The following is a 13,637-nucleotide window of genomic DNA, read 5'->3' as shown; positions in this document are numbered from 1 at the left end:
CTCTTCCTACCTCTTCCTCCTCTTCCACCTACCCCTCCCCCCCCCTCCCCGTTCTGTATCCGATGCTCCCCCTTCCTCTTCATTAACGGTATGGACCTCAAACATCCGGGGCCTTCGCTCAAACTTGACTGATCTCTCAATACAGGTTGCTTCTGACAAACCAGACGTGATCTGCTTAACAGAAACTTTCCTCCTTCATGATGTCTCTGATTCCTTAGTATCTCTCCCGGGTTACTCCCTCCTCCGGTATGATAGACCTGAGCCTCGTCCTGGAGGTGGGGTTGCTATCTTTATCAAAAACTCTCTTCCTCACTCGCCATGCACTGCCCCTCTCTCCACCTCACCCCCAGGAATACCTCTGGCTACGGCTTCCCCTTCACTCCCACCTTTTGTTCATATGTGTGTTGTACCGTCCACCAAACAGTGATGACTCCATCTACATCTCGCTGGTCTGATAATATGGACCAACTTCTATCTACTCATCCCAACTCTCTCTTCCTCATATGTGGTGATTTCAATTGTCACCATGCCAGTTGGCTGGGTGTGGGTACCTCTCTCACCAGCCATGGCTCCTCAGCAAAGGACTTCTGCGACTCACTGGACCTGACACAATCTGTCAATTTCCCGACCCGGATCTCAGTCAACGGAGCATCTTCTCTTCTGGACTTGGTTATGACTAACTTCCCTGAAAATGTCTGCTGCTCTTCTTCTGCTTCAATCGGCTCATCTGATCATGTGCTTGTTAAAGTGGACATCTCTCTGACCATTCTCAGAGAGCCCTTCCTCAGCGTCGACGAGTCTGGCATTTCACTCAGGTCCAACTGGCACGGTCTCTTCAAGCAACCATCAATCATCTGGACTGGTCTCCCATCTCGACCGCCTCTGACATCAACTCATCCTGGGAATTCTTCCAATGTAAATTGCTCTCTCTCATGCACAGGATTTATCCCATCTCGTCTTCAGTTGTCATACTCTTCCTCCTGTCCATGGTACATGGCATCTTGTGGTGAGGCTGTTGCCCAGAAACAACTTGCCTTCGTCTCCTGGAAAGCAAATCCAACGGAAGGAAATCTCATTTCCTTTCACAAAGCCCGAAACAGGTGTGTGTCCACCCTCAGGAGAGCCAGGAAACAATGTCTCTCATTCTCAAGACCCGATCTCTCTTATCTATCTCCCTCTTCCAAATCCTGGTGGCGTCTGGTCAAATCTGGTTCTGGTGTTTTGCTCCCCCTCCATCCCCTCCCTTACCTCAAATGGCTACACAGCTGAATCCGCACGTGTAAAAGCTGAATGCCTCAACTTGTGTTTGCCTCTAAATCTTGTGTCCCAAACCCATCCCTCTCTGTACCCACCGTTCCCAGTCGTACCCAGCTGCTCCTGGACTCAGTGTCCTTTCCTCCTGACAAGGTGGAAAAGTTTCTGTCAACCCTCGACCTCTGATTCTGCAACTGGACCTGACGGCATCAGCCCACGGGTCCTAAAATCCTGTTCTTCCACTCTTTCAATCCCTCTCTGTTCTCTTCACCTCTTCTTTTGCTCAAGGTCGTCTGCCATCTGCTTTGAAATCAGCCAACATCACCGCTTTACAACAAAGGTACAAAAACAGATCCTTGCAACTACAGACCAATCAGCCTTTTCCCAATTATCAGCAAAGTCATGGACTTCATCATTGCTTCAGATATGAAATCTTTCCTCTTCTCCAATGGCTTGATCTCTGATCATCAATTTGGTTTCAGACCAGGTCACTCTGCTCTGGACATGCTGCTTCTGCTGTCCTCAACAATGGATGGAGGTCCTCAATGCCAAATAGGAAATTAGAGTCGTCTCCCTTGACATAATCCCGTGCCTTCGATACAGTCTGGCACCCCCGCTCTGCTCACCAAACTCTCCTCCTTTGGTATCCATGGAAATCTCCATGCATGGCTGGCGGACTTCCTCTCCAGTCGCAGTCAACGTGTGGCCCTGACGTGTTTCTCTCATCTCCTCTTCCTGTTCAGGCTGGAGTTCCCCAAGGCAGTGTTCTGGGCCTTGTGCTTTTTCTGGTCTTCATCAATGTTCTCTCTGATTCTCTGGAAAATCCTCTCTATCTCTTTGCTGATGACTCCACTCTCTGCCACTCCATTCCTCATCCCTCAGATCGGCAGTCTGCAGCCTCCTCACTCTCTGCAGACCTGGACAAAATCGCAGACTGGGCAAACAAGTGGAACATGTCTTTCAATCCTGACAAATCTCACACTCTTACGATGTCTCTCCGAAAAGACCGACTGGACAACCTCCCTTCTAATTTCTCAACAATCCTCTCCAAGAAGTTCTGTCACTCAAGCTTTTGGGTCTCACTATCTGACATGATCTTTCCTGGGAAAACCACATTTCCAAGTTGGCCTCTAAAGCCCAGTCGCCGACTGGGCATCCTCCGTCATGCGAAGTCCTTCCTTGGCACCCCTGAGCTCCTCACCACATACTAGGCTTTCACCCGCAGCTCAATGGAGTACTGCTCTCCCCTCTTGGCTGGTGCTCCTGCCTCACACCTATCTCGTCTTCACGCTGTTGAAACCAAACCAAAGCATTCAGAATCATTGGAATCTCCAACGATGAAGCTATCTCCGAGGGGCCTTTCACTTACTCACCGCAGGCAGGTTGGTGGTCTTTCCGTCTTCTACCGACTCCTCTCTGGCCTTGCCCCCCCCCCCCACCCCCCCAGCTCTCTCTGGGCTCTGTCCCCCAATATTCCTACAGGTCGCACAAGATCTGCCTGCAACCCTCTTATGGTTAAACTGCCAAAATCAAGACTCTCTGCTCACCTTCACTCCTTCATTCCTCTTTTTCTCCCGCTCTGGAACAAACTCCGTCATTCTCTCTCAATCCCACTCCTCCCTCCAGAGTCTTTAAAACAGCTGTTCACCACCATCTCTTATCTTCGCCCATCCAAAACCTTGATCTTTTCTACCCCCGCTAATTTCACCCCAAATCCACTTTTTTGAAATAACCAACTTCTTCCTGGAAGTCCTTGGTGTCCTTGTGTTTTTATACTTCTCCACCCCCCTCCCCCTTCCCACGCCTCCTCCCCCCAAGCCCTCTCCCTCCCACACATCTCCCGATGTCCCTGCTCTCAATGTTGTGTTTGGTGTGCTTCCCCTTCTCTCCCCATCTTGTCTTCCGCTCTCTCTTTTTGTATATTTTGTTTGTCTGTTGATTTATTTTTTTTGTGATAGATGTTTGCTCTTTCACGAGCCTCGATTCTGTATACAAAAACAAACAAACAAAAAAAACGGTGCTGTTTGTTATTTTTATCTTTAATTTCAAAAACGTTTTCGAATCTTTTTTGAGGGGGAGGGATTGGTAAAAGTTAAAATATATTTAATATGGCATCGCGTTCATAATCCTCTTTCGTCTGTATTTCTATTCAAAAATTCAGACCCTATGTGGTGTTCATGGATCTTGCCCCTTACGCCACTCCAAAAACTCTCTCTCTCTCTCTCTCTTCTCTTTCTCTCTTTCTCTCTCTTTCTCTTCTTTCTCTCTTCTCTCTCTTTCTCTTTTTCTCTCTTTCTCCTCTTTCTCTCTTTCTTTCTTTCTCTCTTTCTCTCTTTCTCTCTCATATACATATACATATACATTAATGCCAAGGAATGTACAGAATACCCACAACACTTTGAGTCTCTACAATTCATTCACATAATCGGGATACTGATGTGAAGATCCACATAAATCCTCTTCACATTCCTTACGTGCACAACCTTGCAGACTTTTCTCTCTTCAGTCTGAAATTTCCAAAATACCATTAGCACTATGCACATCACCACCAATCACTTTAAATGGGTATCATTTTATTTACTCTACTGACAACTTTTTCAGAGTACGTAGACCACCACCGATCTTCTTGAGGCATCCATGGAAAACTTGCGAATAAGAAAAGGATTTGCAAAGTCTCCACAATGTACATCCTTCAATCTCAAGAATCAACTTTACAGCGTCTATTGATACAAATACAATGATTATCCAACATTTTCAGTCAAATGTATATGTGAATTTACCCACGTGTACATGTTGTCCCAACGTCTTTACGAGAACCTCACTTGCAGCCGTCCATGTATTGGTTCTTATTTGTGCGACACCTTTTTCATTTTTCTACACTTCCACTTGACAGTGGCATGATGGACACGTGTGTTCTTGAACTTCAGTGCGTACTGGACCATCTACCTGCTCGAGACCCTTGTGGACATCCAGCTGATGCACGACTTCATTGAGCAGGAGACGTTCATCGTTGATTGACCTTCATTGAGCAGGAGACTTCATCGTTGATTGAGCTTCATTGAGCAGGAGACTTCATCGTTCATTGAGCTTCATTGAGCAGGAGACTTCATCGTTGATTGAGCTCATTGAGCAGCATCATTTCTTAGAATAACTATTTCATCTCAAAATCTGACTGAATCTGCTCCCACAACTGTGTTATGCAAGATATGGCAAGTTCTTGTTTTACTCTTTTTTTTTTGGATGGTTTGGCTATGGAGAGTGAGATTCTAACTTACATTGTAGGCTTGGGTGTCTGCACAATCGATTTCACAGTGGGGGTGAGCAAAAAGTTTCAGAGGGGGCAAAAGGGGGACAAAGAATTGTGTGACCTTTTCCTGTTCAAGCTCCCAGAGACTAATTTCAGAGAAAAATGATTTAATTAACCACAACTTTTCGCTGAAACATACATAATTTGGTTAATTGGAGGCTACTAAAGCATATAAGAAGGAATTTGCACAATTTTTCGTGAGATTTTTATGTTAAAATTGCGTTTTAAAGTGGACACCCATGATTGTAGGTATAGGGGCTAATGTTGTGTCGGGCCGAACTTGATCACACTCCAGTCTCACATAAGTGTTCCTTTTGACCCTTATAAGTGTAACGATCCGATCACCCTCATAAGCGTTCACGACAGTCGACAAAAAGCACTCCTTTTCTCAGGCAAATTCCTTTTCTCCCCCGATTGTGTTCTCTTCAGCTCTCCTGAGGCTTGCTCAGGACATTTGAGATTCTCCTCAGGCTCAACCAGGACACTCGAGATTCTCCTCAGGCTCAACCAGGACACTCGAGATTCTCCTCAGGCTCAACCAGGACACTCACGAATCTCCTTAGTCTCGCCCAGGACACTCGATATTCTCCTCAGGCTCAACCAGGACACTCACGATTCTCGTCAGACTCAACTAGGACGCTCACAGCTTCTCCTCAGGGCTTGCCCAAGGACACTCGAGATTCTCCTCAGACTCAACGAGGATACTCAGGATTCTCCTCAGGCTCGCCTAGGACAACTTATTGATTCTCCTCAGGCTCATCTAGGACACTCGAGATTCTCCTCTGGCTCAACAAGGACACTCACGATTCCCCTCAGGCTTAACCAGGGCACTCACGATTCGCCCTCAGACTCAACCAGCACAATCACGATTCTCCTCAAGCTCAACCAGGACACTCACGATTCTCCTTAAGCTCAACAAGGACACTCACGATTCTCCTTAAGCTCAACCAGGGACACTCACGATTCTCCTCCGCGTGCTTTTTCACAATCTCCTCAGAGCACACCAACCACAAGAGACCCTGGCTCCCCCCCCCCCCCCCCCCCCCCCCCTTGCAATCCGGACAACTCTCCACCCACTGAGCATTCATGGTTCTGCCTCCTTCAGGGAGAAGAAACTCTTCTCTGTCTGCTTCTTCGCCTTGCTTGCCTGCTTGTGTTCCTGTCGCATTCTCGGCTCCCCGTTTCGTCTGCTGCCTGTTCATTTGTTCCTCGTCCTGCCTCACCTACCTCATCGCCTGATTCATCATCTACCTGCTCGAGACTGCTCGCCCTCCCCACCTTCAACACAGAGGAGCTAAACCCACCCGGTTCTCGTTCCCTTTCCCCATCTGCGATCGAATCTGGTGACCCCCCTCCAAGTGAGGGGTGAGTGGGGTAGAGGTCAACACATGACTGCAATTTGTAGATGGTAACTTAATTGGAGTAGTGATATGGTTGATCCACAAGTAACTGACTTCAAGCTGATTTGAGTTTGTCATTTTCTATCTTGTTTTTTATCCTACATCATGTGATGTATGCTGTGCTTATCACAAATTATTTTAAAACATCTTGACCATATTATATCATTTCATACTAGATAGATTATTGTGTGGTCATTCTTATGAAAATGACAGTACCTTCATTGCTAACTTGGTGGAAGCCAAGCAGGTGGAAGGAAGAGCTGTGTTGTGCGGATGGAGTAGTTGGTGAAATATGCAGCGAGATGTCCCAGCTGCAGGAAATGAACAATGAATTTGGAAGCGAGTTCAAGGAAATGGAGGAGAAGCTGCTTCAACAGGTATGTATCTTGATAAAAGAGAAACATGTTCGGACAAATTGCAGCCACTAAGACAGTTTGAGATTTTTACTGACCGTCCCTCCGTCTGTCAGTCTGTCGGTCTGTCCGTCCGTCACGCAAAGAACAGTTTTCCGGATTTTTTTTCTAATCTCTTAATGCTAATGATTTCAAACTTGGTACATGGTTTCCTCATGATAAGTTACAGATAAAGTTCGAACTTCACGACGTTTCGATCATTTTTGACAAAGTGATGGCACTTTGAACTTTGGTAATTTCCCCAACAGTTTTCCGGACGACAGACTGCCGGTAGGGGACGTGTATTGCAGCGCAATACTCAGAATGCTTGTTTAATTTAATTATACAGACGTTAAACTGGTGTCCCATCTTCCAACATTAGTTGGTGGAGGTGAAAGATGCCACAGTTGTCCTTCGCGAAGAGTAGGCGAGCCATCGCCGGCACAATGGCCAAATTCCAAATTCCTACTCCAACGACAGAGCAAACCACCATGCATGATCCTGGCCTGCAAACTGCTTTGGCAGAACCAACAATCTGTAACACATCAGATCATCAGATCGCAATTTGATATACCGTATATATTTTAGATTTTTAATTTAATTGATTTGTATCATTAAATACAACAACAAAACAACATGCATTTTAAAGGCCATTTTCCCTGCTAGAGCGGGGGTTAGCCAATTTAATTTATTTAAATTTAATTTATTTTATCATTTATTTAATTTATTTTATTTAATTTATTTATTAAATTTAATTTATTTTAATTTAATTTATTTAATTTATTTTAATTTAATTAAGTCCAAATTTAATTTATCATTAAATAAATTATTTTATTTCAACTGTATGAGCTTTTCATTTTGGTGTTGTGCTGATGTGATTTATTTCATTGCATCTACATTAACTTCGATGGTGCATGTGCAGGATGAAGCGCTATGCCGCAAGAATGCACTCATTGAAGAGCTAAGCAGAAAGCTTCATAGGCTGCAGACAGCAAATGATTCCTTCTCTATGAAGAACTGGACCTTGAATGAGAGGCTGCTTGAGAAGGTGTTCAACTTCATGATTATTGTACACTGTCCCTTTCACGAGGCTTCCATGTTACATTCCTGTCGAGATCTCTATCTCAATGTTAGCTCGTATCTGGGTTGGGAAATGGGTGTTCTCAATGATGAAGAATCACTTTTACAATTTCATTATCAGGATCTTCAGCAAACTTTAATCAAGTCGTCCCTCTCATACACCCCACCTGTCCACCAATTTCGGCGAAATGCATCCATAACTTTGAGATATCCTGCTCACAGACAAACAGAGCTGAACACATAACCTCTGTCTACCTTTATTTTTTTATATATATTTTTTGTCTTTTTGGAGGAGGTAAAAACTATTTTGTAATGTGCATCCTTTTTAGCCGCGTCGCAGACGCTGCTCATAGAGTGCCCTCTGCTGTTGTTGTTGTTGTTGTTCTTCTTCTTCTTGTTCTTGTTCTTGCAGAGAAGACAAAACCTCAAAGCTCCACTCATTCTAGTGTAGCAGCATAGCAAACCTGTTGTGCATTTTGTGATACAAGCACCAAATTTGGCACAAATGTACATTAATATGTTGCGAACATTTTCAGATATTGGGCCACTTGAAATTCCGTAATTTTTTCTTTCAAATTTTTTCAAATTTCGTAATTTCAAATTTTTCGGGTGACACCGTCACAATTTCGGTCTTCGAGGCCGGCCGATATAGTGGGGCGGCTTAGCCCAAATATTCAAAAGAATTGTGCATTTTGTGATACAAGCACCAAATTTGGCACAAATGTACATTAATATGTTGCGAACATTGTGTGGTCAGCAATGAAGACGAGAGTCTGAATTACATGTATGCAAAAGACCTTGTGAACCAGTGAAGCAAATACACGGGTAAGCATGAATTAAATCTAGGGCATGATATAATTTCCATGATGTTTACCTCTACACTCAATGGTGGAAGGAGGTAATGTTTTGATCCCAGCTTGTCTGTATGTCTGTTTGTCTGTTAGTCCACAAAATTCCAGACAAAGCTTGTAGTAGTGGTAGTTGTAGTGGTAGTGGTGATAACAGAAATTGTTATATACTGTAGAACTGAACTTATATTATTATTATATGCAGAAAATAACTTCATTTCTATATGCCCTGCAGTGGACAGGTTAATTGGTTTATGCACTGAAGGGGTCACCCTGGTGTGCACTGCTGTGTTCTGCCTCACTGAGTTGTTCAGGTATGATGTACTCAGCACAAGCTTCCGGTCGGCCCGGAGGTGGGGGTGCGGGGCCTGTCACGGAACGTCAAAACAAACGGCCTGCCGGGGCCGCCCAAAAGTCGGGCGTGAGGGGCGCGTCCACTAATGGAACGCCTCTCGCTTCCCAGATCGAGGGCCACGTGGTCAGGAGAACCTCGTCCCTTCCGGTCACACTTTGCCTATCGGCCGGCCTCGAAGACCGAAATTGTGACGGTGTCACCCGAAAAATTTGAAATTACGAAATTTGAAAAAATTTGAAAAAACAATTACGGAATTTCAAGTGGCCCAATATCTGAAAATGTTCGCAACATATTAATGTACATTTGTGCCAAATTTGGTGCTTGTATCACAAAATGCACAATTCTTTTGAATATTTGGGCTAAGCCGCCCCACTATTCTGGGAACCATAGCTCCACCCATTCTGGGAGAGCCTTCATATAAACAAATATCCACCATTTTATTAACTCGCATAGCTTTGAGGCCTGTTTTGTAGGCCCGTGGTGTCTTCCTCTCTCACACAGTTTTATTTCAAATCAAATTCGATATATCATTTCATTTTTCACAGTCGCTAACATAGTTTTAGACTCGGTTGAAAAAAAAACGGGAAGAAAATCCGATGAAAGTTGCCCTTTATAGAACGAAATGAATTCTCAAAGGCCTGTAACTTCAAGTCCATTGAGATATATTTTTTTTAAATCGCGGCATGGTCAGTCATACACCGCCCGAAATAAGAGACGGGAAAATGCCGAGATATATATATTTTGTTTAAATCGCGGCATGGTCAGTCATACACTGCCCGAAATAACAGACGGGAAAATGCCGAGATATATATATTTTGTTTAAATCGCGGCATGGTCAGTCATACACCGCCTGAAATAACAGATGGGAAAATGCCGAGATATATTAAAAATTCGTCCATTTGATGACAATCGTCACGATGAAATATTTAATTTATACGTCGTTGCAATAATGTGGAGGGAGGAGCATAGCTTCGTTCACGTGTCGCCACACACAGGAAATTGCCGAGATATATTTTTTTTAAATCGCGGCATGGTCAGTCATACACCGCCTGAAATAACAGACGGGAAAATGCCGAGATATATTAAAAATTCGTCGCCACACACGAGAAATTGCCGAGATATATTTTCACTTTACACAAAAATAACATCAAGTAATCGAATCAATAGGAATGTCCTGTGCCTATAACATCGACGTTATAGGCACAGCTGCATCTAGGCATTGTGTAACATCGACGCGGCTTTTGTTTTAATTAAAACTTTTTGTACTTGTTGGTCTATAACCTCTTTGAGAGTGCAGGAGCATCAGCAGCTGCTGCTTCAGAGGCAATTACAAGCACAAGAGGAGCGGGAGAAAGCACTTGAACTGGAAAAACAAATGCTGGAGAAGCGATGGGAAGTTATCGAGAGGAAAGAGCACATCGAGCAGGAGAAGTGGCATGTGCTGGAGAAGCACAAGGGAAAGCTGCTGAAGTGGCAGCAGACACTGGAAGAACAAGAGCAGACACTGGAGAAGCAAAAAGAACAGAAAAAGGTGAGCAACTCAATAAGATTGGGAAGAGGACAACATGATTCCAGTTTGCCTGCATGTAGAAGAGGATCCATTAACAGAGAATATACATCTCCATTTCTTGGTTTATAAAAGGCCAATTGGTAAAATCGTTACCTGGTGTTAAAGTCATCACCGCTCCACTTCAATGTCTGCAAATGAAATTGCAATTGCACGTGAATGCAATTCCTTGCTCCTGTCGGCTGATATTTTACCATTTTTTTTCGATCCCATCACATTTTCTGCATGCTTGGATAGATGACAAAGACCTATGATTCTAATGACTTCGTTGATTCACATAATCATCTAATTCTCAGCACAATCACATTGTATTGAAACAGTAAACTAACAGCCTGAGACATCACAATCTGCTTCAAGGTTTGCTCAAATTTCTTAAACAAGCGAGGCTTTTTTGATGATTGTGTACAATGATTCTCAAAGGCCATATTATTACTACCCAAGCATACACATCATTATAGTCCCCAGTATCGTCTTCAGGATGTGAATGGCCTGTTTGTTTAACTTCCTCGATCAGATATGGACACAGACGACAACATTTTTAGCAACTACCTGCATAACACGACTTGCTCCCACACAAAACAACATTACCTGTATATATTGTTACAGACGTGGCTTGGATGTTATTTACCGAGCGGTTTTATGGTATGACCACGTCTGCACAAGTTACCCCGATTGCACCCGGGGTTGACTAATCGCGCTATGCTAGACCAATGAAGGAAAAAGAAGACACACGGCTGGAATTAATACGACACGACACCAGGGATACGGTTCTCAAAGGTTGTTATTACAATAATGCGGAAGGTTTAGATTACAGGGACAAGAGGGAAACATAGGAAGGTGGGCACTTAAACACACTTATATTAACCCCAACGGACGACAGATAAACGGGACAAGGCTCACTCACACGGGGTTTGATTGCAACGAAAGCGGGTAGCGATCGCTCCAGGTGCACCTGGAGCTCAGGGCAGGATCACGTACGGTCCAGTTCGGTCCAAAGATGCGGGGAGGTATCGTCGCGCTGGGGGTGGCGGTGGCTTCTCTCTCCAAGCTGAGGCGCATCTCTCGTCACATCCGGCGCGGGGCCGCGTATATCCGGCGGGGAGTGACACGCCCTCGGCTCGTTAGCTCCGCCTCGTGGAATCGGCACGTTGCTTCTCATTGGGTGCGTGCGGGGGGGGGTTACTGGCTCCGCCCCTGACGAGGAGCTGACAGCCAGCCCCTTCGGGGTAACCCCGTGGAGCGCATGGTCTGGAGCTAATCGAGCCGGTGTGAGGACGCATCCTCCCCCGCTCCGCCGCCATCTCCTCTGTTGTTGTTGTAATTGTTGTTGTAGTTGTTGTTATTGTTGTTGTTTGGGGAAGAAGATGGGAGGAGGTATGGGAAAGGTCCTAAACTCACTACTGATGCCATATAATCACATTCTGGTGCAACGAAGAGTCATAATTAATGGAGACGAGGCCTTAACTGACATAGAATAAGAATAACTAGGAAGATGTCCGAAAGTTGTCTACGTGTGGTGCGGTGGACCTGGGCACGACATTTAATGGGGGAATAAGGGGAAGGTCGGCTCTACTGATTGTTATTTACATGCAATGGGACTAGGGAATGGGGGATCGGGGAAAGTTGGGGAGTATTGGAGAAAATAGGGGAATATTTACAAGCGGATATGGAGGCCAAATTCCATATTCGCAACATTGCACCCTTCTCTACCCTCGGGGCGTCCCGACCCGATAAATTTTTACCTACTTTAGTGTGGCACGCAATGTAGTTCCCTCTACTATTAACTCTACCCTGAGTGCGACAGTTTTACAGATATTCACAAATGAGTAAATATGTCCCCCTGCGACGTTGCACCCTTCTCCTCACAGAAACACACCCACAGGATAACCGAATCCGGAAAGAATTCTCAAACTAAACATACAGCCGGTAGGGAGCATTATTTACAAGACTATGCTGCTATTTACACTACGATCCAGGACCTGTTTTTGGAGGAACACATGCAGATGTTATGCATAGAGAGAGCGCGCTTGCCAGCATCGATACACCAACCCACGAGTGCTCTGTGGCCGACGGCCTTTAATAACGTGCAGAGCACCCTTCCCGAGCATCAAAAGCACCACCCCACCACCAATCGGTGCAGTCACCATTGTTCATTGGAATAAAAATAAATTCGACAACCCCTAACCCTGCAGGTGTCTCTTGCTCTTCTTGTGGTGCACTTGGTGTCAACTAAAAGTGGTTCACCTGTATGGCATAGGTGCCACGTTGACCCATAGGTCCATCCACGGGTGGTGCTTGGCCGCAAACGAACTGCGGTCCATTGTGGGTGGCCACAAACATTGCGGTCCATATGGTGTATCGATCCCGGCAGCAAACAGCGAAAGTGCAGGCCCACAACTGCGCAGCCAGCACCTCTCTCTCCTCTCTCTCTACCCCAAAGCCAGATCCTCGGAGGTGGGAGACAAAATAAGCAGACAAGTGAGTAAGGTGGTAAGGGCGCAAAAGTGCACGCAATGTAAGGTGATGCACACTGGGGGCACATGGGAACCAGGTGAGACAGGTACGTTCCTATCGTACGCCCCCCCCCCACCAGGTAACCTACATGGCCCCTCCCTTACCCCTTACTGTATCCACACAACACAACACTACCCATAAACATCTACTTTACAAATCAACAAACATCCCTACTGTCTTCCCCGTTCCTCCCATATACCAAATTCGTCTTCTCTCCCTCCTAACCAATCAAATTTGCCATTTTCAACTCTCATCAAAATTTGCCATCTCCAACTCAACATCAAAATTTGCCATCACCAATTCATCATCAGTCCCTCCTAGGGAGGGAGAGATGGAATCACCCCAATGTCTCATCCACGTCGTGATGCGTCTCACAAATCCACAGCAATCTCATTTCCTGCACACAGAACAAAGAAAACACAGGTGTGGAGTCATCATCATCACCACAGGTAAGTGGCTGCGTATGGTGCGACAGGTTCATCAATCCTAACTATTTCCTAAATGACTTTAACAACTTTACACTACCCGGGGGCTTTCTCCGGCCAAACCATTGGCCCTCTTACACTATGGGTTCTAAAAACCAATTCCCATTGGCCAAACTGTGGTGCTCTTCAATTTGGGGTCTCACTCCCCCGATTCATCTCCCGGTGCCCTCGCACAATTTCGGGGCTGCGGCGTGTACCTCTCCCAGTGGGTCTACCCACCTGCACACCTCCACCACTGCAGTTGCCTCCGAGCTTACCTGCTCCTCACCCTAACCTAACTACCTGGGGAAGGCCCTCTGGCTCTCTCCCCACTCCGTGCCCTCTCTGGCACTGGGCTGCCCGATCCACACCCGGGATCCTCAGGCACCCACTCACAACTACCGGCTCCCAGAGCCCACCTGCGGCCTCACCTGGCCGACATCCTCACAGTGGTGG

General features: G+C 45.6%; 1 protein-coding gene across 1 annotated transcript in view; it reads right to left on the bottom strand.

The window, feature by feature from the left end:
• Positions 1–13,637, bottom strand: part of LOC137422397 (epiplakin) — a 147,788-nt gene that overhangs the window by 52,761 nt on the left and 81,390 nt on the right. Inside the window, exons 27-28 of the mRNA XM_078772581.1 lie at positions 9,995–10,140; positions 4,201–4,273 (exon numbers count right to left, since the gene is read on the bottom strand). Coding sequence (XP_078628707.1) covers positions 4,201–4,273; positions 9,995–10,140 — 219 coding nt within the window. The remainder of the gene's footprint in view (positions 1–4,200; positions 4,274–9,994; positions 10,141–13,637) is intronic.

The sequence above is a fragment of the Myxine glutinosa genome, chromosome 2 (assembly GCF_964187855.1).
Source record: "Myxine glutinosa chromosome 2, kmMyxGlut1.1, whole genome shotgun sequence".
In the NCBI taxonomy this organism is placed as follows: Eukaryota; Metazoa; Chordata; class Myxini; order Myxiniformes; family Myxinidae; genus Myxine; species Myxine glutinosa.
Note: the sequence above shows the minus strand (reverse complement) of the source record. Positions and strands in the feature narration are given on the sequence as shown.